The sequence below is a fragment of the Styela clava genome, chromosome 10 (genome assembly GCF_964204865.1).
Source record: "Styela clava chromosome 10, kaStyClav1.hap1.2, whole genome shotgun sequence".
NCBI classification, from domain to species: Eukaryota; Metazoa; Chordata; class Ascidiacea; order Stolidobranchia; family Styelidae; genus Styela; species Styela clava.
In genome coordinates this window covers 3625043-3650506 of record NC_135259.1, presented here as the reverse complement: position 1 = coordinate 3650506, position 25464 = coordinate 3625043, and the positions used below count along the sequence as shown (strand labels likewise).

At 33.0% G+C, this 25464-nt stretch overlaps 3 protein-coding genes across 3 annotated transcripts in view; all 3 read right to left on the bottom strand.

The window, feature by feature from the left end:
• Positions 1–1283: 1283 nt before the first annotated feature.
• On the bottom strand, positions 1284–2703 carry LOC120338269 (uncharacterized). Its single transcript, XM_039406241.2, has 3 exons — positions 2301–2703; positions 1652–1798; positions 1284–1493 (listed from the first exon to the last, which is right to left on the bottom strand). Exons 1-3 carry the CDS (start codon positions 2629–2631, stop codon positions 1288–1290), a joined length of 684 nt encoding a protein of 227 aa, XP_039262175.2. The 5' UTR covers positions 2632–2703; the 3' UTR covers positions 1284–1287.
• Positions 2704–4333: 1630 nt separating this feature from the next.
• LOC120338205 (carbohydrate sulfotransferase 1-like) lies at positions 4334–8563 on the bottom strand. The gene is made up of 4 exons (XM_039406155.2): positions 7484–8563; positions 6989–7088; positions 6326–6446; positions 4334–5968 (listed from the first exon to the last, which is right to left on the bottom strand). The coding sequence occupies exons 1-4, from the start codon at positions 8301–8303 to the stop codon at positions 5741–5743; spliced, it is 1269 nt and encodes a 422-aa protein (XP_039262089.2). The 5' UTR covers positions 8304–8563; the 3' UTR covers positions 4334–5740.
• A 1694-nt stretch (positions 8564–10257) lies between these two features.
• The window catches only part of LOC120337688 (aminopeptidase N-like), a 64209-nt gene continuing 49002 nt past the window's right edge, over positions 10258–25464 (bottom strand). Inside the window, exons 2-24 of the mRNA XM_039405556.2 lie at positions 22982–23133; positions 21482–21612; positions 20164–20333; positions 19621–19851; positions 18891–19047; positions 18616–18750; positions 18066–18192; positions 17634–17788; positions 17084–17197; positions 16571–16705; positions 16241–16306; positions 16022–16087; positions 15581–15777; positions 15227–15318; positions 14660–14781; positions 13841–13896; positions 13348–13495; positions 12963–13051; positions 12673–12783; positions 12129–12260; positions 11643–11825; positions 11439–11517; positions 10258–10936 (exon numbers count right to left, since the gene is read on the bottom strand). Coding sequence (XP_039261490.2) covers positions 10781–10936; positions 11439–11517; positions 11643–11825; positions 12129–12260; positions 12673–12783; positions 12963–13051; positions 13348–13495; positions 13841–13896; positions 14660–14781; positions 15227–15318; positions 15581–15777; positions 16022–16087; positions 16241–16306; positions 16571–16705; positions 17084–17197; positions 17634–17788; positions 18066–18192; positions 18616–18750; positions 18891–19047; positions 19621–19851; positions 20164–20333; positions 21482–21612; positions 22982–23099 — 2970 coding nt within the window. The 5' untranslated portion in view covers positions 23100–23133 and the 3' untranslated portion in view covers positions 10258–10780. The remainder of the gene's footprint in view (positions 10937–11438; positions 11518–11642; positions 11826–12128; positions 12261–12672; positions 12784–12962; positions 13052–13347; positions 13496–13840; positions 13897–14659; positions 14782–15226; positions 15319–15580; positions 15778–16021; positions 16088–16240; positions 16307–16570; positions 16706–17083; positions 17198–17633; positions 17789–18065; positions 18193–18615; positions 18751–18890; positions 19048–19620; positions 19852–20163; positions 20334–21481; positions 21613–22981; positions 23134–25464) is intronic.

Below are 25464 nucleotides of genomic sequence, written 5' to 3'. Positions count from 1 at the left end.
GGTTCTGGCACTGTGCTCGTTAACCGGGTGTAGAGTACACCCAGAGTGTACCAAAAACATTAAAGGGTGTGCCACATCGATGGGTTGTATAGAATGTTGTAGGGTATATTCTAATACGCAATACGCTTGTCCTAAATGTTTTCAGAGCAAATTGGTAACTTGCCACAAATAAATTACTCAAGTGTTCGAACTCAAGCACATCGTATGTAGAGCGTCTCCCAAGTCGTTGTTTCTTGCTTGTCATAATGCCAGCCGCTAGATTCATCAGGGGGCGTTCTGTTTTTATTGCGTAAATCATTTTGGTGAACTTCGTGAATTTCGATCAAATTTGATACGGAGTTCAACACATACAAAAACTACAACAAAACTGGCACTTTTATAAGTTTTTGAGTACTATAGTCTTGCCCACTACATGCTTTTCCAAACAAGGGTAAACCCCATAAAACTAATAAACAGGATGCAGATATATTAACGAGAGAGACATTCGAAACAAGCTTATTATTACCTCGCATTGTATAACTGGCTGGTGAAATCCTAAAGCAACGTTAACATTGAATAAATAATGAAGTATTAGGTCGGTATGATCAGGCATAGTATTTCAAGGCGATGAGAAAGGAAAGATTGTTGGGATGTACCAGATTTTGAGTGAAGGATAAGAGGATGTACCTTTTCGAAAAAGATTGAGCAATGTGACTAGCATGACATCAACTTTCTTGTACAATGAATAACAACCAAAACTTGTTTTTCCCTTAATATGTTCGAACATTTTAATGTGGGTTAAGCGGGTTCCCCCACAATCTAATTTTGAATGAAAGCATTAGAAATTTTATTCATTGGATTTAACTGAAGGAATATAGTTTTTTTCGATGGATTCAAAATTGGTATACTGCAACGACTAATTTTTCTACAAAAGTTTACTATCGGAAAAGTTTACGTCTATATGTCATCGACGTTTTTCAAGTCGTGGCTAATTTTGTAGTTTAATGCATGTTGTTGATCAAGTTATCGAGATCTGATAATCCTGTCTGTCAAAACTGAAACTGTCTCTCAATAATATTTTAAACCTGGAACAGAGATGCCAATTGGGTTTATATACCTCTAACTCTTCAATAAAGTTACACAACAATTTTTAGACAAATAGCACATGTGACTCATCGTATCAGAAATCGATGCGATTTTTTTCATCCGTTTTTACAGAGGTTATAGACGAGTTCGCTTATCGAGTTCAACTTCACAATCATTAACTCTAATAGCATATATAAACAATCAGTATGCACTTTCGACTAATTAATAATCATTTACTACGAATGCTTTTTTATTAGTTACATGAATCAACTTGGCGATAGGTATTAATAGTCCGACAAGCCTGGCCCAACTTAGAAAAACTGGCGCTCCTAAGTTAGCACATAATTTTCCAATGTCTGCTTCTGAATCAATTCCAGGAGATGAGTTGAAGCCAGAATACACACCAGCTGTGATAATATCAAATACCACTGCAACAAAGGATATCAGTTATTTAATTATTGAATAACTATTATAGCTACTTATTATATATTAAATTTTCAAGGTTATTTTTTACTAACTGTTCCGGTGAAGTACCAGATCATTTTGGACAATAATATAAAAATAAAAACATATTTAGTGTACTTACCACAAACAGTTTCGAGTATTACTAAAGTGAAAATTCCTCTTTCAAAAATTTTGCAGACTTCCAGAATAAGTCCAGTAAACGAACAAAATCTTAATAACATTGTCAGCGTTAGAAATGCGATCGCAACTTTTTCATCGACTCCTTTTTCTGATAAAAAATATATCACCATTTTATATAGGTTACGTGGCGTTTCTGATGAAAATTAAAACACACAAGTGACAATAAATTAACATGGAATTACCGAAGATGAACACAAAATGTTTAATGAAAACCGTGGGTATTTTGATAATGTAGACAACTTTCTGATACTCCAATAATTATTGGTAGTATTGAATATTAGCATATCAAAAACGATTTCAGGAGCCATTGAGTGGATCTTCGAAAATCAATGCACAGCTTGATTACCAATTAACAATTGAAGCAATTTCAATCATTGGTTTAAACTTTTTAATCTCATTGGACTGATCACCCAACTTGTTTTGTTTACCACCTTTGCGGTGTCAGTTGTCCCAATACGTCTTCAGTTTGGTTTGGTTCAGTGCAGAGATTTTGCTTCAAGTACATCTAGATCAGGGATGACCAATATTCGGACGAAATATTACATAATTTAATTTAATCGTTTTGTTTGACATGTTGAGTTGTAACTTACCATGAGTAACACACGTAACGTTTGTATCTTGAGAGTCAATGCAAGCCACGCAATTCGTTCCATTGTTCAATGTGCAGTTGATCTCATTCCCAATTCCGCATTTATGAAACAATCCCTGATGGGCAACGTTGTTCTTTGCCACTAGCCACTTAGAAGATGCCATAGAATATATTGTCGTCGAGAGACTAAATCCAGTGTATATAAGTAAAAGGACATGCAGTATATACAGCTTCTTCATATTAAAGCTTCGCAATAAACTATTATTTTCGTAATATGTTGGAATATTGCCTGAAAATATATTGAGAATTCTTATATATATATATATATACATTTCGCCACCTAATTTCAAATGAAGAAGCCGTACTCAAATCCTAAACGCATATAGATATTGTGATGCAGCAGACAAACAGTTCATATCGTTGCGATAAAGAAGGGACAAAGAAGGGAATGCTATACTATACATAGAGTTAACTTCGGCAATTGTTTCAACTAATGTACTGTTAAAAGGCCGTTAAACAAAAGTTTCGTAAACCCCCCCGTACTTGACATTGATATCAGTTTCGCGTCTACCGTCTTTGAATTCATATGTGAGGCCCAATGTTAAACCTAACGTTTACATACCCGTCCAGTCCTAGTATGTTTAGCCTACCTCATAATGATTAAAGCAAAACACACATTTTCGTTAATTGTTCTAGATTCATTTATATTTGGATGGTCGAATACAGCTATCTACTTTTATGTATATTTATTTTAAAACTGAGGTTACTGAAATATATGTATATATATAAATTATATATATATAGTTTTGGTAGTATTTATCAATTAAGTACAGAAAAATTGACGCCGCCGGAATTTTTAACAGTACAACGTGAATAAATAACACAGATGTCATCGCACTCGGTTAAATATCTCGCGTAGGCTAACACTTGAAATTATTTACTTTTGATTTGTGCCACAGTTCATATACCTACATATTATTCGACTTAGTTATGAAGTTCCGTCACACAATTGAAATCTGTACACCAATGTATGAGGGATAAAAAACATGAACCGTGATATTAGGAACAAGTCACTGCATACAGACTGTAGAGTAAGGAAGGTGGGCATCTATACGCTTTGAACATGTTTTCCATTTTCAATACGCGGACGCGCTTGATTTAATTACCACTGGAATAAGGGTATTTTGGAATTTTAACCCGTAATCTCCAAAATCATCATGCTATTATACTGCAAGCCAGTATGCGATGTTAATTTTGACGCACTGTGAACAGACCTAAAAGTATATATATATATATATCTGTATTCGACTTAGTTGGTTAGAATTGTTACGATAATTAGCGACTCAACGCAATCATTCACTTGGGCTCTCAATGAACGAGCACACTTGACGTTCATGGTTCTATACTTCGAAGCTCCTGGCTAAAGTTTGAAAATGTTCAAGAAGTAGTCAGTGCTGCGTACTGTTTTTACTCTTTCTTTATTTAAAAACTAATCTCTCCTTGATACTTCCATGAGTATTATAATTTTCTGTTCCCATTTAATCGCGTTTGTTTGCATATAATGCGACAAGGGCGCGTCGAAACTAACTATCTTTCTGTATATATGTACCATAAACAGCAAAATAAATTTATTGAGAGCAATGTTGTCGCATTGATGGTACCGGAATCATACTAAAGAAACCATTATACCCACACGAAACCTCAATTATAGTGATTTACAATTTAGAAAAGGCTCTTTATACGCTTTCGCGACTGCAATGAAGCGTTGTTTAGCTATCTGAATTGCAATAACGACCTATCATCCGTCACATTCTTTGCAATGTACCTCCCACGCACAGCACCGATTTGGGAAACGAGAATCTCAAACAATCTGATCATTTCCATATGACATAATCATTTTATAAGTAAATAAAATGACCCCATAAATAGTCTCCTGGTCAGTGATTGGACTCAGCCGTCTATATTATATAATTAGCATTACGCGTTGCTATGGGCCATTTCGTTTTAATATATGAAAAAGAATCAACGCATTGGTCTGTTTACTCAACGTCAAAAATGAATTTATTCGATTTTTATTTGTTTAGTTGCATTGAAGTGTTTTGTTTTCGGATAAATAAAAACATTACTTTAGGATATTATCAAACTATGATGCCTTGTGCTATCGAGTGACATCGCTAAAATGATTCTACATTGATCTCTTTGAAGGGAATCGGACGATGGCGCTGTGTACTTTATGTACGTTGCGTAACAACAGTACAGAAGTAAGCCTGCACATCAGTCTTTTAAGTTATGATCCGCTCAAATCAAATTCACGCACAGTTATAAGTAAAGATATAAGAATAAGTAAAGATATTGACACTTGACAAAGTTATCAGTGACCATAAAACTGCCAAAAAATACAAAAAAAAGAACAGAATTTAATAAGGGGATGCAATGTGCGTTGTTAATGTCCGATGATCAATCTTTCAGTAAAACAGCTTGTAGTGATGTGTTGTAGTGAACAGCATGTATAATAAACACATCAACATTTCAATTTTTCAATATTTAATATTTTCCTGAATTGTTTACGCAGCCCCACAACAAACACGGGGTACATGTTTAAATGTGACAGCAATACTCTACGCAATGACGTATCAATAATTTCTAAATGTACACAAGTACACACACAAAGGCGAACGATATATATTAACTTTATATATTCATTCCAGATCAAATTGAGTCAGGATTTCTCCCGGCTGTAAAACATAGCGATAGATTGATAAGTCTACGCAATGACGTATCAATAATTTCTAAATGTACACAAGTACACACACAAAGGCGAACGATATATATTAACTTTATATATTCATTCCAGATCAAATCGAGTCAGGATTTCTCCCGGCTTTAAAACATAGCGATAGATTGATAAGACATATCGTTACCACTTCGGTCTTTACCAAAAGCCACAATGTCATATAATACGCAATTCAAAACATATGCATTAAAATTATTACATCACAGGGTACATATACCGTTATGATTTATATACCAACATTTATATATTTATAGAAGTCGATGCGAGACTTTTGCTGAAAACTTCTTGATTTAATATAAGTTTGATCGTTAGAGTTTTATTTTTTTGTATATTCGTGAGAAATGTTGAAATGTCCATGGCGTATATTTGTACCACAGGCCGCATTTAAAGAATAATATCAATTCAAATATTTTGAACAATAAAATTTACTTCATCTTCTCGTTTTTTTCGTCACAAAGTATAACATCTGGAGCCTTCTATAATTGTTCATTCTCGTGTAACCATCACTGTATTGGAATAAAGCTCTACATTCTATCCCACTCGTTCTAGGACAGCGCCATCTTCAATCCTATCATTGTAATGAGGTAGAACTTTAACATCCACTTAAATGTTCAAGAAGAACGCTCATCTCCGATCAGATCTTATGTTCAATAGAGTTGATTGCTCAAGTCGTTTCTCTCTTCTATGCTGTTAATTAACTTGTACCCCAATTTGGTCATGATACTGCCACATTTCTTTTGTATTTGTGCAATTATGTCCATGTTGAGCATTTTCCTCCATTTGACGACAACGTGAGATGAGTCTCTAACCGTGCCGTAAGGATTTCTTTGTTCTTTTTTCATTTGTGATAGCTTTTTCTTCGAATTCATCAATTCCTGTAGAAATAATTATTAGGCTTTTATTAAATTCTCGCATAATAAAAAGCGATCTACTGATATGTTGGTGCTTTGGATAGTTAATCGTATGTCAATTTGATAAAGCCATCAGAACAATCGAAAATAATTTCGAGATTTTAAACTTGAGTTCAGACTTAATTTAAACTAGCTAACGTTGTTGTGCGGAAAGTTTCAAATACGTATCATCCAATTAGGAAAAGGTATCATTTACTAATTTAACCCAATAATCAAGTTAATATGAGTGATAAGGATGGTTATCTAGGAGGTTAGATGGTAACGCGACGGCCTAGCGGATAATTTGTTATACTGTCCTTCTAAACAAATAGCTGCACAAACCTCAAGAGTTAGTTCTTTATTATCTAGTTCAGCTTGTAACTCTTCAATTTTTTCGGACGGACTTGCTGTTGACATTTGTATCCATTCTCTTACTTCTGATGGTAAATCCATGTTAAGGAATCTGGATATAAGTTTGTTATTTCATTTGCAAATTTATTTAAAGTAATGTCAGAAACATACTCAAATTCACAGTTAGGGACGTTTACGAAAGGTTCCGTCAGTTACTGAAACATGACCAGAAGAATATATATACAACTTAACATATATGCGATGCGGCTACCACTTTCTACCTTTATAAGATTTGATACTGTTATATTTTTGATCAACGAGTTCCCATTTCATTTACACGTAATAAACGTTTACATTACATAGGAAATAACAGGATTACTTTGCTGTGAATCATATTGAGAAGAAAATTCAGCAACCGCTTGCTCTACTGCTCCAATTATTAGGAGTTAGGGTAGATCTAATTTGTGGAACGAATGTTAAATAGGAATATCATGTTATGTTTTGGGCTAACTTAGGCAGAATACTGAAGTATTTATTTTTGAAGTGAGTTACATACAATTGGAGAAGTGGGACAAGTGCGCGACAGGACATTTGTAAGACAACCGTATTTAGTGAGACGACTTTACGGATATATTCAGTGAGCAATGGGCTTACTTGTACATTTTCTCTGCTCCTTTAACGGGATCAGTTGCGATGTCTTCATATCGTATCCGCAAATATCTTCCTTCAGATATCAAGCTGGTTGAAAATTTATCTGCAATATTTGTTAATCTTGTAAGTCAGTACCTCGGAACTGATCAGCTAAACTCATCGTCATACCACATGAATCGGTTAGACTTCTTAATAGGAAAATCGATATATTAATTATTGTTCACATATTTTATATGTGAAAAACATGCGGCAAAGATTACCACGACCATTTTGACACTCTTCCTCCTCCTCATGAGATCGCATACAATAGGCTATATGATATAATTTTTAGAAAATTATTGTGTGAACATACTGTTTTCTATTGTATATATAGCAAAAATGCGCCTTTGGAATATAAGAATTTGCATTTTACTTCGGCAGTTTTGAAATCATCTATATATGGGCAAGACAAATTATCGCGATATCAAAATAGAAGCAACAAAGTTTATATTGTATTACCTCCTCGTTCTCGTTCCACAAATTCAAAATTATTCCTGAACCTTCCACATATTCTGTTGAGACGTTTATCCACTCCCGGCTTTCTCAGCTCAAGATTAAGTGCTGAGTTAATAATTCCTCTTGGATCTCTTACGAGCTCTATCACGTAAACCTCATTGCCATAATTGGTGAGTGTTTCTACAATGCCCTCTAATGACGGCACGGTACAAATGCGCAAAACTTTGAGTGCTACAATATCTGCGGAATGGCATAATGAAGACCATATTGTCAGATTCAATGGTAAGCCACATGGACCACGTTTAATTGTTTCAACAATTGGCGGTTTCGCTTGGCTAATAGAATGATTCGAAAAATTCTGACAAAGCTTGGAATAACGTTGGAGTATAGTTTTGTGCCTCGGGGGTGAACATACTTGTGCTGACAAACATTCATGATGTGACTGAATGTGATTTGTAGCATAAGCATATCTGTAGCTTGATTTCAAAGTACTGAAATCACATTGTGAGATTTTCTGGAGATATTCCAGTCGCTCGCTGTTCAGTTGGTCGCAATCTGTACCATATGGCAACAGAGGTTCGTACAAGTAAAACCCTCGATTGAATCGAGCAAAGAATTCTCCAACGAAACTGGAACCAGACCTTTGGTTGCTTAGCAAAATTACAACTTTGCCTTTTCTTATGTACATCTTTTCATTTTCAACGTCGTTTTTATAAGATATTTGTGAATGGTCTGTCAGTTTTTTCACCCAACCATATAATATAGTTACGGACGTAAAGCAAAAGAGCACTACTAGCTTCGTAGTTTTAGCCTTTCCGAGCATATCTACAAAAACAAAAAGTATTTTGTCTTGTCTCTGATTTACAAACCTGATTTTAAATAGTCCACTATCCGAATAAAAATAAATTTACACAGTATAAACTCACATATTACTCAGCATATATTTCACATATTACTGAAAACCAAGTGAAATTCTTCATTTATTCATAATATAAAAATGGCCTATGTGATAAACAGTCAAAACATATCTTATCCTGTCATGCTGAGGATAAAATATATATATGTATATAACTAGGATAAACTGCTGTTCTGCCTAATAAAAATCTCAAAACCGTATACTCGTGATAAGAAATTTCTAAACACAAATGTTGAATTACCGTATCTGTAAATTCGATTTCTGGATGATTATATCTATATAGCCCTCTGGGTATTTATATGGAAGGTTTCATATGATATAGTTTTACTTCTACCCTCAGGGCAGCGGACAGTAGAATCGTGTATTATTCGTTTTCCCATGCTTCTGTTACTCAATGATGACATCGAAATCACATAGCTGACTTAACATGAGCGGATTGGTAGCAGAGAATAACAAATTAGAAAACCAAACATAAAAGACCATATAGATGCCAAAGGTTTTGTTTCAGGTAATTTGACAGACGGCCATACCATGATCCGAAATCTGATGCCATGGATATAGATTTTTTTCGTATGTATTTGGCTATCACCGGCTATGCTGCTCTTCTAGCTGTTGTTAAATTATTGAACAAATACCACACAATATTTTGCTAAAAATCGTACACGCTTTAATCCAGTGCATCATATTCATAAACTATATGCATTTGTGGTTAAACTAAGTTGGATTAAGATGTTTATCATTCATACGAGTGTTTCTTCAGTGCAACAAAACTAGTGATACTTGATAAGCGACCACCTCGTAGCTGAAAATCCATAACTTGGTACATTTTAGCTGTGTCTACTTATCATGAATTAAAAACGGCCCATGCTTGCTCTCTGTCTAATCCATCAGATATCACTGTTATCACCGTAGCACTTAAAATGAAGTCTTGCTACCGCATTCCACAACGTAAGGAGTAAGAAGAGCTGGGCGATTTGAAATATTCATACGACTGTTACGAACAAACATTTTACTGAACCTGCTTGTAAATTAACTGTGTAAGTTTAAAACAGCAAAATTAACTTTGAAATATTATTTACCATGCAACGTTATTGCTATTTTGTGCCCATCAGTTTACATCTTTAGTAATTTGGCTTACACATATGGAATATTACAGGACTTTTGTGCAAAGTAAATTATAGTAAATGCTTGAATGTTTTAGCAAATGTAAAAAAATATTGACCTCGTCCATAATTATTAATAACTGAATAATTGTTGTACACAGAAACCGTCTTGTTATCAAGCAGAATTTATTTCACTTTTGTGACTGTTTATATTTTGCTTCTATCGCTCAAAGACATTCTAAAATTCACCATTGCTGATCTGTTATAATATCAATACGGTTATATATAAAACTGTTTGTTCAATAGTCTTTCCAAATCGCTGTTTTAAGAATTCTAATTTTTTTTAAACTATATTACTCCTTGTTTAATATTACAATGTTAGCCTCAGTACACTGTCAATCGATCGGCCTACGTTCCGCCTATCAATTATGCTGAAATTTGTGAAGTGAAAAAAAAAACTAACTTCTCACCTGCGAAAGTTCATTCACATTGCGATTAACGTTGTCAACTCAATTCCTTTTGCTGGCAGAATTTTAAGATTTTTTTTATCACTATTTAGTTTTTTCCCGACTAAGTTTTTTCTTTGTGTACTATGGTGGTTACTGGTGTCGTTTCTTCATCGTACCAATGGCAACTAGTGGAGAACAACTCGCAGGATAATTGCGAATGAATATCAATATACTCTATTCTATTGTCCTTGTTGTTTCATATTGTTAGTAAATTCAATCTTCCTCTACTGAATTCTTATTATAGAAGTCCGCGTGTCACAATGAAAAATTATCAGTTTATTGAAACAGTGGATAATTATAAAACTTCTAAGATCCATTTTGAAAATGGTAAAGCATCACAAAAATTTGCTCAATGTGGCGTAGTGCTTTAAGAACTGATTCGTGACAAATCTAAACGACATTTGCGCTTTAACAACTGCGTCATTTTCGTGAATATTGAAGCAAAGAAAAGTAAATTCAGGTATGAAAATTTGATAAACTTCTGACGTGTTAGATCTCAATGATTAACTCAGGCGCATTGTTGCAGTAATCATTGACTACAAAAAATTAAATTACAATAGTTAAATTTGTAAATCATATACTGAGAATTAAATTGTCGTACTACGTTTACTGAAACAAACTTTAGCCATTTTAGTTAGTTTAACTAGTTTTTCCGTATTTATATGTAATTTATTTACTATTATCTTGAAGTGCGTTCATGACTATAAATCACTTTGAAAATTAAATGGTGGCAAATAACGTATAGTTTATTTTATCTTTAGTCCTTCAAAAGTTACAGTACAGTGCCAACATTGTCATAAAACCAAGCTGTTAACGTTGCTTCGTTATCACTTCTCCATTTAATATTTATTTTTGTCTTTTCGATTGCTTGATCAACTGCTCTTACTGCTGTTCCTAGATCCGGTGTATTACTTTTGAAATCCTCCAGCTTTGAAGTAAAATCAAGGTTTTAGAGAAAATTATTAATTATGCATGGTGTTTTGGTGTTGGTACGTCATTTGAGGAACGAAGCGTCAACTTTATTTGCATTTAAAATAATTTGCACGTATTTAGGCGAAGACGACAAATGAGAAAAGTCACCCTCGTGATTTCGCCTCAGGGCCGCAGGGCCAGATTTTGCCTATTTATCTAACAAATCTAGCAAATTATTTGAATGGATTAACTACGAATTAAACGAGCACGAAAAAATAAATAAATTTGAAGCAATAAAATGTATTTTAATAATACAACACAAAGAAATTTGATCCTGCGTCCGCTATTAAAAGTATTTAAGGTACTATACTGAATTCGGTTGCGGAGCAATGTCGGTTGTTTTTTTAGGTATTTTGGAGAATCTAAAATAGCGTAAATTATTAACTTCCCATATATTCTAAGATCTAAAATAACTCGTGATATAAATTTTAATCGAAAAATTGAGTGTATTTTCTCACCTTTTCCAAGTCATATTCCGTAGAGAATCTTTTTGTTATGGTGGCTATTAAACCGTCGAATGACCATCCTGAACCAAATCTAAAATAGAAGGCTCGATAAATAGAGATAAAAAGAGGTAGACAGAGGGAAATTGCCCTGCTGAAACTACTACGTGACTTGAAGAATATATGAAACACTTTTCAAATGTTTTTTTTTAAACTTACAAGTTCACCAACAACTCCCAATTATCAACCATAAAAGCCCAAGCAATGTCACGACCATATTCTTCTCCTCCGATGTACTGCATAGTTCTGATTGCATCTTGCTTTCTAACTTTTTTTGGGTCCAACGTGTATTCCAAGTACCGAGTCAATATCCATGGATCTTTACTGCAGGCGAGTCCATACCTATATTTGAATAGATACATGGTAATATTTTATCCAATGGAGTCACTAATTTATTTTGAACATATTTATTTTCTAAATCGTTCAAGTAAGTAAGTGTAATGGTTTAAATTTGTGCTGTAACTATATATCGTTAGAGAAAGTAAACAAGTCTGTAAAAATACTGATGCTTATAAATACAGTGAATGGTATCTGTGATAGGATAAGATTAAACGCATCACACTAGATAGATATTCTCTGCGTTTGAAACTGCTTACTTTAAATAAGAAAGAGAACTTTTCGCATGATAGATAAAAATATAGTAACCTTAAACTAGTTTGAAAAGTAGGATTATCAGTAGCAGCGCCATGCCTTTCCCAGGCAAAATTCCATTCTTCTATGCCGGAGTTACGGATAGCTGCACAGAGAATATCAGATCGGAAGCTGGAATCAATTATTCTGAAACATAGAAAAGTGGAATGAGATACATCTGATATAATATAGTGTCAAATGAGAACGCGTCATTCCCACTGCTTTTAAAATAACATAACGTGGTTCTTGATCTTAAAATAATAGATGAGATTGAATTCATAGTTACTAGTCACTCATAATGTGCGATTCCATTGGTAAACAATCTAGTTAAGTACCCTGGGATTGACAAAGAACTGTAATTTCATAAATATATGGCATAACAGATTTGTTGTAAAGATTTCTGGCAATTATCGAATAATTAGGAATGCTTTTTCATCACTGCTTGACAATAAGCTTTCAATATAGTTTTCTTTTTGTTTTATACGTTTAAATTCAGTGAAGCATACATATTTATTATAATAAGATGATTTAAATTTAAAAATAGAATATTTCTTGTTACCCCCAGTTATCTGGATTCTTCATCCACAACTGAAATTTTTCGGTTGCATTCCCAATGCATTCATCATTACCGTAATAGCATGCAGCATCAATGCCAACCTGCCTTGTTAATCTTTGAACGAGAACAAAGAAAGTAAAAAATTGTAAACGATTGTACTGTAAAGTAAACCTTTACAGTACTATCGAAAGAAAGATACAGTTTTATCTATATGAGACGCCGTTTAAACCAATTTGTTCAGAAAATTTAAATTTATAGTCAATTACCAATTACTGAACAGTAATAAAACAAACCTTTCAATTACAGCATCATCAGACACATCTGTTTCTTCCCATCCATATTTATCATATAAAGAAGGGACCACAAGCTCCAATATATAGTTCTGTATTGTAATTTTAGTATAAAATACACGGTAATATAATATCATATGTGACTTTCTAGTCCAGTTCCAGTTTTATTCTAGTCAAAGCCGTTTTGTTATTAGCTAAACTGAATACACGTTTATTGCATTGCATACACACAAGTTTTCCTTTGATTGATGGATTTTATTAGTTAGAAATTCAATATAGTTACATGTATAATTATTGAATTATAATAATATCATTAATATTAGAATTATATATCTGTCCATGTAATATTATTTAGCTAATTTGAATGGATTGTGATATTTAGACTCACGCAGAATGTTCCAAACACCGGTGTTCTTCCTAGCATATATTCAAAATATCTGATATTTCTCATAAATGTAGTCCATGCAATGTAACTATCGTCTCTGTACAGATATCTTGACATTTCAAGAGGAACCGTAATTCCAAGTCTTTCCCCACTTGATATTCAACAAAATACAGTGATAAATAAACTGTCCAGGTATGCTCAATCATCGGTTTCATTATTCTATTATTATTTTATTTTCCCATATTCAATATACCTATATTTTTTCTTGCAATTTTGTACTTTGGATACTTAGTTACCCTAAATGTACTCCTTATCCTAAGTCCGGTAATGAGTTTTACTAAAGAAAAGCGAAACTTCTAAACCAGGACAGGCACGATATGTAGTAGGAATACAATTCTACCTATCTTAAGGAAGCTTTACGCATAAATAAGATAATTCGAAATATTATACTAACGAGTGAAACAATATAAAGAAGATAACCAGAAAAGACTTTTACCTTGCAAGACTGAAGGCATCATCCAACAACTGAGCTCTGTTTTCCTCTGGTATATCCTTGAATAGTGGTAAAAAGATATGTTACTTTACATGTATGAAGTTATCATTAATTTTTTTTTTTTTTGATTTTTTCAAAATTATTGTGTCTTTTTTGTCCCACTTGGGTTCCTCACTTATTCCACTTGTCTCGCACTTTTCATCATTGTTCCACATTTGCCCCACTTGCCCTAATCTTGTCTCACTTGTATCAAACTTCTCTCGTTTGTCTGAATCACACTGCATATATTTACTCCAACTTTCTGATCAAAGTATTGCATCTATCCTAGCCCAAAGCATATTGTGAATTCAATTTTATATTCTTATTCAAACCATTTGCCTCTCAATATATATCTACCCTGGCTCAGGACAGTGGAAAAGCGGGACAAGTGGGATAGGTGGGGCATTTCTAAGGTTGGTGTAGAACAAATTGGACACGTCATTTTGCGATATCGAATTTGTTTTATATGGATTGTTATGAATAGTTTGGATACCATTTGAAATTAAATGGTACGTCACTCACTTTAAAAATGAACAAAGTAATCAAGGCCTTGATATTTAACGTCTAACAGAGTTGCGTTATCAAGAACATATCTAATTTCAAAGCTTTCTTTACCAATGTCATATAATAAAATCATCTCAAGAGTTCTATTTTTTTCGCGATTATAATTTCCGTGTAAAGCATATTTACATTATATTGCGTTTTCAACACTAATGAACAAGATGCAAACTTCAATCGAGTAAGCCTATGATGATGTCCTAAATATTACTGCATATACCATACCTGATAATCAGTAGAATCCAGTTTTGCAGCTAGTTTACCCCAGGTGTCTCCATCGTAGTTCACTCTGTAATAACCTTCACCTCTAATGTTTCCAAGTATGAAATCCGAATCACTGATTGTCACTGAAATATTACCAAGTATAATTTTGCATTCATTACAATATCGAATATATTCGTTTTTTTTTTCGTTTATTCACGGCTCCATTTTTTTTTAATAAATAATTTCAAATTAAATTCCGATAGCTAAGTAGTTAAGTATACCGTACAAACTCGCTCCACCGCGTTGCAATTTTAATCTAGAACAAATTATTCCATTCAACAAATGGTTCACGCTATAAATTCGTCAAGACAGTTCCAGTTGTTAGATAAAAAAAACTAATAACAAATTGTATAGTCTAGTTTATACAAATTGTAAACTATTAGTATGCATGGATTTACAAAACTAGTTCATAAAATTAAATTAAACTAGTTATCGTATTGAATGACCATTTTAATACATGGGTGTCAAAAATATTTATCAGGTACGAATATTCACAAAATTGTTGTCAGGTCATGATATTAATCATACCAGTATCATCAAGTCCAATCCAAACAGTTTCTACAATTCCAGCGGCAAGATTGCTTCCTTTTATGTAAGTGAACGGCACATACCATTTGTAGCTGAAATAATAACAAAGCACAATGGAACTAGTATCTATTAGAAGAATTGAATATTTAGGTTCATGAGAACATATTATCATGTATGAAGATGTCGCTTTATTTGTTGATTCAAAATAAATGTTAACTTTCTCAGTACGAATTTCTACATCAATACCGAACATTTTAATTGTGGACAAGTGGAATCTGTTCTCGAACATAGATGATAATGGTAACTTATAACATGTAAACCTAAACAATAACAGCAATGTTGTCAAGCACATACTTATATTTTTTACTCCCTTCAGTGTGAACTGGTTCCGCATAACGGTCAATTAAGAAATATTCTTGTGACAGCGTGAACATGTTGGATAACGGATCAAGATCTTGTATGTTGATAACTGGATATCCCATTTGAAGAGTCCACGTTTCCAAAATAGTCTCTAGATCAGTTGGCAATCGCGTGGACATGCCATCAGTATGCTACAAAATTAACGCGATAGAAAATTTCTCTTTGGTAACTTGTAGTCATATCTTTTAATAATAATCGAATATTCAGTAATAATAAAATAGCTTTCAAGAGAGACTTGGCTTGATACTGTTATGCCGGATGGCGCCTTGTTTTGGTGCTCGAATATATTAAGCAATATCTTTTTTAGTAAAACTATTCCATGGTAATTAAGGCGCTTCTATTTTTAGAATATACGTATAGAAAATTTTAACATACCTTTGCCCAGTAGGAAAACAAATCACCATGAGTTGCAACATCATATGACAAAGCTTTAAGATATTCCTGCAAATATTTAGAATAGCGTTAACTATCGCATCTTATTACGTTGGTGAACTTTAATTAGGAATGTTACAACCTGTGTGTAAATATGTTGCGTCAACTTTATAAATGATACTTAAACGAATGTAAATCAATATTGAAGCAAAATAAACTTACGCTTAAGCCATTAACAAAATTTTCTTCTCCCAGGAAACTGTTGATCATACGAATAATACTTGCTCCCTAAATAATGTATAAATATTTGGTTATTTGTGTTGCAATCAGTTAGTATTAAGATAGTGCATGGCAACAGTCCATATGAAATGTCATCTTCAGTTGTTCAGAAATTGTGTAAAAATCGTACGTAAATGTAATATATAAGAAAGTTAAATTTAATGATTTTGGGTTTCTCTTGAAATGCGACTCTGAAACATTATCTATATTTAATAAATTTTTGACAGGTGATGTGACTCAGAAAAAAAAACAAGTAAAATTAATGATATTTACTTTGTTGTAGCTTATTGTATCAAATTGAGCAGAAATTTGGGCAGGTGTGTTTACTTCAGTTACAAGTGGACGAGATGTCGTGAGTTCATCCACACTTAAAGCTCCTTGTAAATCATCAGTTATGAATCGTTCTTTCTGTAACAGCATATTGTCCACGTAGAAATGTTATTTGGAAATGGGAATAGCGAGACATCCAAAAGAAGACGATAAAATTCGGACTAGGTTGAATAAATTAAACTCTAATGAAACAACTGGGTGAGTTGATACACAAAGCAATTTTCATATCAAAATATGACGAAATAATGTAACTTATGTGAAATATTAGAACATGATTTAAATATTATTGTTTACTAATGGTGATGTCTTTGTTACACCAGACAACAATGGTATTGAGATAATATTAAGTATATTAATGTTGCAATGTTTTAGGAATGCTTGGTTTTGAATATCGTTAACAAGATATTGTTATACTGCTATATTTGTGCCCAAAGGAATCAGATAGATATATGTTACCGATTTCCAGGTAGGTTGCACGGCTGCTTCACCAAGATAAGAAAGATAAGTTGCAAATCCTTCATTCAACCATAAGTCATCCCACCAAGCAGGACTGACAAGATTCCCAAACCACTGAAATAATTGTATTATTGAATGTTAATTTTCAAGACAATGATGTTTTTTTTTCGTTTTGATGCTTTTTGCTAAAAGTACTGTAGTTTTTAACAAAATATACAGTTGCTGGTTTGCAATTTTTTTTTAAGAAAGATTAAATTTAAAGAAGTAAACTAAATTAATCTCACTAAAGAAAATTTTTATATATAATAGTGTACCGATCAATGCTTGCACTTCTAAGATGAAAAATGAAATACGTCTCACAGAGGGAAACTCAGACTAAATTTTTTTTTAATAATACATTTCTAGTAGATTCATACTTCTCATTTCTCAAGTCTCATTCACTTTCATATACCTGAACATTTTATTTTTCCTAAATTTATATTTTTGTTTGTGCAATAACGCCTATTCAATTTTAAAATCGTGCCTTTAATGAAAAAATAAATGAGCTAACCATGTGCGCAAGTTCATGAGCAACGATGCTTGTTACAGTAATTTTGTAGTTGAATGCAGTTGTGCTTGAATTGTAAAGAATATAAGGCTCTCGATAGATGATCAAACCCCAGTTTTCCATTGCACCAGCACCGAAATCCGGAACACCAACTTGATCTAAGTTAAGAAAGAGTTGTATCAGTATGCACGTTTCATGAAATTCACTCATTGAGATTCTTAATTATATCATGAATAGAAGCACCGGAGTCTGAATTGATTTCAAAAGATAAAAAGGAAAAATTATTGAAATTACCTAAACATCTTAAATTTTTCGTTTTTTTTTAAATCTTTAAATTTAAATTTTTTAAAATTTTGAGTGTCTGGCACCTGAAAATTCTAATTAACGGAAGCGCTTTGTGTAGAAAGGTACGCCGTATAAAATTTAATATATTACCCGACTTGGGAAGGGGATATGGTATCTTGAAATAGTCAGCAAAATAATCCAGAATGGCAGGGGTTACAAGAGCCGCATATGCTGCGTCGCCATTTGCCATCAACTCTTTACGCCCGTATATATTTGTCTGTTAAAAAATGTTAATTCAATTGAAGATCATATCTGGTTTAATTATTTTGATTGATTGTGAGCATGCTGAGTTTCTTAGTCATTATTCATTTCGTTAACATAACAGCTGGTCAACATAACCATGAAATTCCATACCTATTCTCCATTCTTAATGTGTCATTGATTGACTCCATCAATCGCGAACAAGTAAAATAACCTGATTTTCGACAAATGTTTTAGACCTATAATCGACCTTTTATCACTAATAGGAATTTTATGCTGTTCCGTATCTCATATACTAGATATAACCCAGTTTTCAAAAAATAAAAATAAATGAATGCCACAAAATTAATAAACTTATCTTACACTTTGCAGTGCAAAATATTTTGACACACATATCACTGTTTTTGATAATGGTTTACATCAGAAAACTGTGTCGTACCTGGACTGTACCGTCACTTGTTGTATTCTCAGCCACACCAAAATCACTGATTACCATGGCCAGTAAGTAAGTGCTCATTGGAACGCTTTCTTGAAAAACAGTGCCCGTCCATGATTCACCGTCAAACGTGTCCGTCTAAAGAAAAGAATATAATAGTAAGATAAGAGTGTAAGATAAGTAATTGCAAGAATGAACCTTTCCTTTTCTGTGTTGTGCTGCAATCCCAAACACGTTTATAACGATACAGCCTATTTTTAAAATGATAAAATACTAACCTTTGTGCCTGCTTTAGGCATATTGCAAAGAGGAAAGTAGGACGTCCCGTCTTTTACCCATAGTGTGATAGTAAAGTTGGCTTTGAGGGCTGGTTCATCAAAACATGGGAAAGTTTTCCGTGCATCTGTAGCTTGCATTTGAGTTGTGGCTATGACACTAAATCACAAAATTTGTTGACAAACACCTCAATTAAATAATTTTAATTAATTTGCCAAGGTTTTCATTTGAATAAACACTGTTATTGATTTAATAAAATTAAGGTTGGTAGTAGGCCGTTATCACTATTTTCAATCGTGAATAAAGAATATATTCGATATTCCATATATAGGTTAGGAAGCACGAACATGATAAAAATCCATAATGAATATACAATGAGATACAATATACAAAATTACGTTACGCAGAAATTGCTACCATACAGGTACAATATTTTCTTGTATTCGATGACCCAACCTGATCACAAGATGCGACATAAAACGGTTATTGTATTGATTTTTAGTACAGTACTGGAATTAAACGTTGACTTGCAAAAAGCAAAATATGTATCAGATTTTGATTTGAATCATCAAATTTTCGTTTCAGTAATACGTTTATGTTTTCTTGAACATGAGCGCAGTAATATGTTGTTATAGAATAGATTCTATTGCAATGAAAAATTTATTTTGCATGAACGGTACTGTTTGGGATATCTTGATTGTTATCTTAGCAGCGACAACATTGCAAACTCACACATTGTCTCCAGCGCTGTTAACGTATTCGCTCCTGTAGAGTCCCGCTAAGTCATCAGTTAATTCTCCAACAAAATCTTTCACAGTTAATTTGTAATAACCATCTTTTATGCATGGATCTTCGGTTTCGACTACTAAATACTGATTAGGTACGTAAAACATCGAACTCTTTATGTTGACTATGGTGCCATCTTTCTCCAAGACTAGGTTCTCCGTCGCATAATCCAATTTGCTACGTAAGAAAAATATTTCTAATTATAATCACCATAAAATTCAGTTTCAGAGTGATATTTCAAATAATTCGAAACTATTTTCCAATCCAATATATATATCAACATTTTAAGTGAAAATTTTTGTTGAAACTAGGTAGCAGAGGCTGAACGATTGTCTATTACCATTGCTACACAAGTTGGATCGTTGGACTGTTCTTTTGAAATTCGAGGTTTCAGATAATATTTGGAACAAAAATGTACTTTGTTTTTAAAAAAAAATATGATTTTAAATCACATACCACGATGCAGCACTTAAAATACAAATAACTCACTTTGAATGAATAATAATATGATTTGTAGGTTCGACACATCTATACCACACTGAGCTTGTCCCATAAAACCAGTACTTTCCAGCCGTATCTGCTTCTAATACCGGTCTCAATTCTACCTCATAATCATCCGGTATTAGGTTGTTTGGCAAACGTATGTTTGTCCAAGGACCCTATTCAAACAAAATATGTTTAGTTGCGATTTCACCAGAACATCATCAAAACTTTTTGGCATTTAACTGTAATTGAAGTCATTATAGTCTGTTTATTTAATTGAACAATATGCATTCATTATAATATAATTTATCGAATATTAAGTTGGATTCTTCTTCAATATTTATATATAGAATAATACTAGAAATTGCATTTGCAAGGATCGATGCAACATCTATTATTTCATCACCAGGTACCAATACAATCGACAATAATTCCCACGTGAAAATAGGTCATTAAAGCAGTTTAACAATATTTTTATGTGAATTAAAACAATCTAAAACAACAGAAAATTTCAATCTAAAGTAAATCGTATGGACTGTGGTTTTATATTTTTTATCATTGAAGTTGTCTTTTATCCAATCTGGCTTTCAGGTTTCAACTAAATACCATTTTATAAACATTTCTATTACTTTAAGTGTGCTAACATTATGTAATCAAACCGTCATCAAAATGTGTTCGAAGTATTTCGCAAAGGAATGCCATTCGATTTTGTTTCATTTGATCACAATCCAATCTTTACAAATCAATTTACAAATGCTTTCGACAAAATGATTCCGTTACATTCCACATGGGCTCAACAGGTCGACAAATTTGTTCGAACAATGTAGTTATATCCCATTAATGTGAATTAAAGCAAACACTTTTATACTCATAATTTTTACCGCACATGGTCGTGCAAAGCGTATATGTAATGTATGAAAATATAACAGATGCTATACGTATCATGATGCAATAAATAAATCACGAGACTTTTCAAGGGGGTACATAGTTAAAATTTTATTTTAATGGACAAACAGTTAAGATATGTTGAAACTCAAAAATTAATTATTCATTCATTGTTTGAAAAAGACCTATTCCTAAACATCTTTTCAAATTTTATTTTGCTATATAATAAAACGAAAAGACCAAAACGCCCGCGTGGGGTGTCAGTCATTGTAATAAAAAATCCAATATGGGGTCAAACACTTTTATAGCTTTAATGTGAATTTATATAAAATCATTTTTTACAAAAATATTTTTGTTCGAGTCCTCACCTATCTTGAGGATTTTTGAAACTGTGCCTATTCCACTGACCGTAGTATATTTGCAAATATCATTCACATACCGTTTCTGTAGCATCTGTTGTGGTCGTAGAAGTACCGGCAGTTGTTGAACTGCTTTGTGGCGCCTTAGTAGACTCTGGCAGCGGGGCGTACGGTTCACACACAGGTCTACCAACAAGTCCAATAAGAAGACCTGGAAAAAACATTAAAAATTTAATCCGAGCCACGCACTCAAGAAAATTAAAAAAACGGTTGCGTTCAGACGCAGTGTATAGATATAAATATAGCAATTTCTACCGTTCCTCGTACATAAATTTTGCAAAACGGGTTGGCCTATCACAGGGGTCGGCAACCTACGGCCCGCGGGGTCATATAATCAGGCCCGCGACAATCCACTGAATTGTAGTAACAAAACACTTCTTTCGACGATTATATTTTTTACGTAACAGGATTTATTGTGAAACACGTGTAGACTAAATTATATTATAATGTAACAAGTATAAAACTCACAATTACTCGTTTAATGAGCCCATAACTTAATTATAATTAGAAAAATGGCAACAAAACGCAGAAAAGGTTCAATGGCGCCGAAAATATTCAAATGGGATTTGTTGAGATGCAATGCAATGAGGAAATAAATCTATATTCTATTCGAAAGATGTATCACTGCTTGTTTTTATTATAAAAAGTATCATCTACTCGGTTATAAACTTTGTAAAAATATGTGCGACCGGCCAATGACTTGCAATCATTAATTTTGGCCCGCGAGCGACAAAAGGTTGCCGACCCCTGGGCGCTAGCATAAATATATTTTATATATATGCAAATGCCTATTTCCAGATAATGAAGATTATGGATTCAATTTGTTTCAAATAGCTATACGGATTTATCTATTTGGTAACTAAATTTTTGGAAGCGTTACAATTCACGTCTGTTTAACATTATTCATTATTGTTCTCGATTGCCAAAAATATTAACAGAGCAGCCATGTTGGAAGGAGACACCTTTTTGAATAGGTATATTTAAAAAATAGAATAATTTTAACAAAATCACTTTTAACATCAAATTAAACTGACAACATCAGTTTTTGATTTAACCGTGGGTTGACTTGTGGTGTAGCACTGTAGCTAACAATGTCAATTTGCAAAGGCAAATGGCTCAGTGTAAAAGTATTGATGCACTTGGATATCACTCAATAAGTTATTTTCCATAATTGCTTATGCAAGCGGTTTTAACCAAATATTGTAGTCTTCGGGATACTCATATTTTTTTCGCGGTGCCTGTAATCCTGCATTCAATTATTTGCGTTTATATTTTAAGCGAATTCGGCAAACACAATGGAATGTAATCAGGTGTAACATCGTATATATATGACCATATATTGTACAGCAAAATGTTTGCTGCACAATCCGCAGCTAACAGGCCAACAATGTATTACGACAATTTGAAAAAATTAATATAAAATTTTATTCGCTGCGGTGCATTCTTGACCCTAAAATGTAGACGAATGAGATATCTTACGTTATACTCACTTTAATAAATAAAAGTAATTTGTCACGTACCTTCAACAACAAACAATGCAACGACAACAATTGAACCCAATATAACAGCAGTTTTTGATAGGAAAAATCCATTTTTGGGCATATTACCTGATCCCATGGTGTCATACGTTCCTCCCATGGTTATCAAGTTATTGGCTATATTTATAAAAACTGTACAAAAATAAATATTAATCGAGAATCTTGGTGTTCTGACCAGAAGTACGCAAAGGAGAAATAATTTATAGTGTCATTTTTATACAATATTCATGCAGTTTAGTACAATACCTCTGATGTCTAATCGCGCACATTAAAATATTATCACGCGATGATGATAGAAAAGACTGTTTTTAAATTTTCAATATCGTATTGATAATTTATATCTTCATTCTCGCTAGAATGTTTTTCGGTCTGTGTTTAGGCTATAAACACTCACTAGCAATAATTGAAACAAATCGCTCCGAATATTATGACAAGTTTTTTCCAAAACATCTGCACAGTGTAACATTGTACCCAATGATCTGGAACCGCGTTGGCATACACTGTTCCGATCGCTCGGTCAAACATTTTAGCCATATTTCTGCAATAATCCAATACAGATACAATACCTCAAATAATAACTATTATACACTATGACACTCGACTCAAATGCAGTTTTGTTTTATATATAACGTTTGTATTTCTTCAATATTTTTTGTGCAAATATTTTTGATGGAGAAAGATGCATTGAAGAGGTCTCCTTTGTCCAGGCTATATAGCTATTATTAAACTTTGTTCGAATAGAATGTAAAATAATGTTAGAAAAAATAGTTTTGTCACGTTGAAATGACAATCTGTCCCGGTGTATGCCCTGCCTGCCTTAATTTAAACCTTTTTAATGTGTTATTCTGTTTTTTCAGTAATGCGGAGAGCCAGTGCAACATCGCGGAAACCTAGTATAACACGCTTTGTACTCTTAACATACCAAATTATAAATTATTAAGAATTGGCTAATATGATAAATGAAATCAGCTATAATTATTTATAAATATCATTGTCTTCATATAAGCTTTTAGCAATCTTGCAAACTAAATTTAGTTATGAAGTTAGAACCATGACTATATTTTTGTACCTCGCAACATGAAATCTCTTTGCGCTTTGACACGGGGTTGACATAAACCCTTGGCTATCCTGTCTATAAACAATGCGTGTTTACTGACATGATGAAGAACAAGACTCATTTGATAAAATCCTGATTAAAATGTCAATGAGTCCAAAAATTTATGACAAATATACAGTAACGACATAATTTGAAAAAAGTTGAAAAATTACTAAAATTCCACAACTCTTTTTAGTGTGTCTACTTTAAACATACAGTTGATTGAACATGCAGTTTTATTTGGATGTACCAATGGTACATGCCTGGGAACTCTACAATCCCAATACCAAATGGTGAAAAATACTGAGCATTTTTACTAACTTTACGTACATTTTTAGACGAATTTTGATGGCAACCATTACCGTCATGTGCATTTGTTTGCTTTTTCAGTCTCATAAATTGTTCCAGCAGTTGAATGCGTGGTTAAATATTTGTCGTGTTCCGACAAAGGGAAGCAGTTTACATCAGTCATTTATTTTCTCGGTGGAAAGATTTAAAACATCAAAAATCTTTATTGGTAGCACAAAGATCGTAGGATCGTTTCATTGTGATGCAAACTAACTAAATCAATAGTAAATCTATAGAATCCTAAATTTAATAGACGGGAGTGATTTCAAAAGGCATTTTGTGTTTTCGGCCGTTCACCGGAGTTTCAACAACAGTAAAATCATACTCAAAAAATCATTCACATAAAAAAGCAGGTCGTTTAGTTGCAATTAATCAGATTTTTCATTAATTTAATACTTAGACATCATATCTTGAAACTGTTTTTCTAAGTTTATTGATTCATAAACGTATGTTTAATATTTGAATATATACTGTACCCACTGTTGATTGATATCTTCCTCGTTTATTTTATTTGTTTTTCCGAGGAATAACTGAAAAAAGGCGTTTGCTTGAGATAAGGCATTAGGAATACACATACAATTCATGTTATAGGGTTTATTCTGGGGTGATTGTCTACAAACTTTCCTATTTTATCGTGAGTGTAACAACTCCTTGAACAAACACTCATGGACACACATGAATAATTATATTCACATAAAAAAAATACCCAAGTTTCTGTATGTCTGTAGACAGGGCAACTTGATAAGATCGAGCTTTTATGGTTACCTTTAAACTGACATATCATTATACTATTGGAAAGGAGATTGATGGTTAAAATTTCTGCTGTGTCATCTGTAAAAAAAAAAGTTTGCAGATTTGCTAACTAGGTGTTGTGCTATCACCAATGTATCTCAAATATGTTATTTAGTTTGTTGCTAGGTAATCTTAGCTGTCAGTTCCATTTATTTCTTGATCACTGTTGAAAAAATTCTTTTAATTAATTTTACGAGTAATTTTCTACACAAAAATGATCACTGTCAAA